Consider the following 2,881-nt stretch of genomic DNA (forward strand, 5'->3'; position numbering starts at 1 on the left):
ATATTTAGCATTCTCCGTTTAACCTTTCTCTCTCTCTCTCTATATATATATATATATATATATCACTTTCTATCTCGTCATTTAAGTGAATTCTTAAAAACATCTCAATTTAACGATGTTGACAAAATAATACCTAATTTATCAAAAAAAATATTGTTTGTATCCTATTAAAAATTTCCGGAGACCGGAAATTAATGGGACAGACGACCTACATGGATTGCCTACATGGATTTATTAATCTACGTGGAAAAATGATTGCATTATGCAAAAAAAAATCAATATAACACATCAAATATATATCATAAATGACGTCGTCCAACCCTTGTTAAAAAAATCCAAGCATATTTTGAGCCACCTCTATGCTTTATGATCTTTGTTTCTCTACTCCATTTGGTTCAGACATCCTATTATTTTCATCTTTTCTGCTTTTGCTTTCACATCATCCCGACCCCAATACTCCTTCCAATTTGCCCACTCTCTATCAAGAATGAATGGAGGTGGTTTCTCGTTGTTCCAACACCTCTTGATCTTATGATGAGGCATTTTCATGTAAGTTGGCTTTGGGATCCATTAAACACCATATATTTAAAAGATTTGAGCCTTTCACAACACACACAAAATTTAATGTAATGATATTAAATTTCCTCACACATAAAAACTATAAATATAACAAAATTTATTACATAAGTTTCTCACAATTAATACTACTATTTCTTGTAGTGTAATGTCGTCTCTTAATTGCACTTTTACATTCCTTTTGTTAATTTTCGCAAACTTGTTACTTTTGGGAGCTTCTACATCTAACAATCATGATTTTCTGGAATGTCTAATCCATGAATTCCAACTCTCAAACTTAGATACTGATATAATCTACACCCCTCAAAATGCAACATATGCATATCTTCTGCTATCCCAAAATCTACGGGCAGCTACCACCTCACCGGAGAAACCTGATCTCATCGTCACTCCATTCTCTGTGTCCGAAATCCAGGCAGCAGTCTTCTGCTCCCGGAAACTCGGCCTGCAGATCAGAGTCAAGAGTGGCGGCCACGACTACGAAGGCCTTTCCTACACCTCTGCATCAACGCCTTTCATGATCGTTGACATGAGAAACTTCCGATCAGTAACCGTCAACGACAAGGCGAAAACTGCATGGGTGCAGGCCGGTGCAACCCTCGGCGAACTCTACTACACAATCTCCCTAAAAAGCAAGACTCTTGGTTTCCCGGCCGGGGCTTGCCCGACGGTGGGCGTGGGCGGCCACTTCAGTGGCGGAGGGTACAGTATGATGTCACGCAAACATTCAATCGCATCGGACCACATCGTGGACGCCAAACTGATCAACGCCGACGGCGAAATCCTGGACAGGAGCAGCATGGGAGAAGATCTGTTTTGGGCCATCCGAGGAGGCGGAGGCACAAGCTTCGGGATTGTTCTAGAATTCAAGGTGACGTTAGTCAGTGTCCCGGAAACGGTCACCGTTTTCAACGTGACACGAACTTTGGAAGAAAACGCGACTGATATAGTAAACAAATGGCAATACATCGCCGACAAGGTCGACGAGAATCTCCTGCTCAGGCTTTTCTTGGCTCCCAGCAACTCTCGTACAATCTCAGCTTCGTTCACGACGCTGTACCTGGGAAGGATTGGCGAACTCATGCCAATAATGGAGGAGCAGTTTCCAGAGCTGGGATTAACCGAGAAAGATTGCATGGAGATGAGCTGGGTAGAATCTCATCTCTTCTTCGCTGGATTTGAGAATACCACAGTAGACGTTTTGCTGGACCGCACGCCGCAGGGCATCTACGCCCCAACCTACTTCAAAGGGAAATCTGACTACGTGAGTGCTCCCATCCCGGTGAAGGGTCTGAGAGAGATATGGAGGTTCCTTCTAGAAGAAGAAGGTTCTCAGCTGCAGTTCAGTCCTTACGGGGGAGTTTTCAATACAATCTCCGACTCCGAAACGCCGTTCCCTCATCGTAACGGAAATATATTCATGATCTACTACGTCGTGGTATGGGACAACCCATCAGAATCACAAACGCATCTTGATTGGATCAGAGGCTTCTACAGCTTCATGGCACGCTATGTCACCCAAAATCCCAGGGCTGCTTACTTCAACTACAGAGATCTTGATATTGGGAGCAACACTCAAGACAGCAGTATTACCACTTACGATCAGGCTAGTGTTTGGGGCCTCAAATATTTTAAGAACAATTTCAGAAGATTAGTTCGTGTGAAGACCAAAATTGACCCCTCAAACTTTTTCAGAAACGAGCAAAGTATTCCACCCATGGTATCGTATTTAGAAAATAGATTAAACAGTTCATCGATATAATTTATCTATATACTAATAGAAAAAGAGCCTAAGGCACAATTTGTGAATTGCCTATTTTGCCTTTGTGATATATTTTATACTATATATTTATATTTGATATACATTTATTTGTTACGTTCGGATTGTGGCTTAGGCGCCTTCGTTTCTCTTGGGCGCTCCTCTCTTCTGGGTGGTTCTCTTCCTCTTTTTCTTTTCTTTTTGACTTTTTTGTTTTTGCTTTTTGCTTGTTGGGGTGTGTTGTGGGGTTTTAGCCCTCCTTTCTTGTTCGGATGCTGGTTTCAGGTGCTCCCCTCCCGTTGAGGTTGGTTTGCTAGTTGTTTTTTGGGTTGTGTTTGTTTTGGGCTGCTATCTGTTTCTTCTTGATATGATGTTGCCTGGGTTGTGTTATTTGCTTAATGTTTTGGATGCAACAACTTGGTGAGCAATTTTCGTCGTGATTTGTCCGGTAGATGCTATGGAGAGTGTTTTCATTGCTTTTGCCAAAATATCTTTTATCTGGTTTGTATCGTTTGGTTGGTTATTGGTTTTGATTGCTATGGGTCT

At 41.7% G+C, this 2,881-nt stretch overlaps 1 protein-coding gene across 1 annotated transcript; it reads left to right on the top strand.

Annotated features, from left to right (window-relative positions):
* The first annotated feature begins 402 nt into the window (after positions 1-402).
* On the top strand, positions 403-2,439 carry LOC131021914 (berberine bridge enzyme-like 18). The gene has a single exon (XM_057951252.1). It carries the CDS (start codon positions 725-727, stop codon positions 2,336-2,338), a length of 1,614 nt encoding a protein of 537 aa, XP_057807235.1. The 5' UTR covers positions 403-724; the 3' UTR covers positions 2,339-2,439.
* Positions 2,440-2,881: the final 442 nt, after the last annotated feature.

This window comes from Salvia miltiorrhiza, chromosome 4 (genome assembly GCF_028751815.1).
Source record: "Salvia miltiorrhiza cultivar Shanhuang (shh) chromosome 4, IMPLAD_Smil_shh, whole genome shotgun sequence".
Classification (NCBI taxonomy): Eukaryota; Viridiplantae; Streptophyta; class Magnoliopsida; order Lamiales; family Lamiaceae; genus Salvia; species Salvia miltiorrhiza.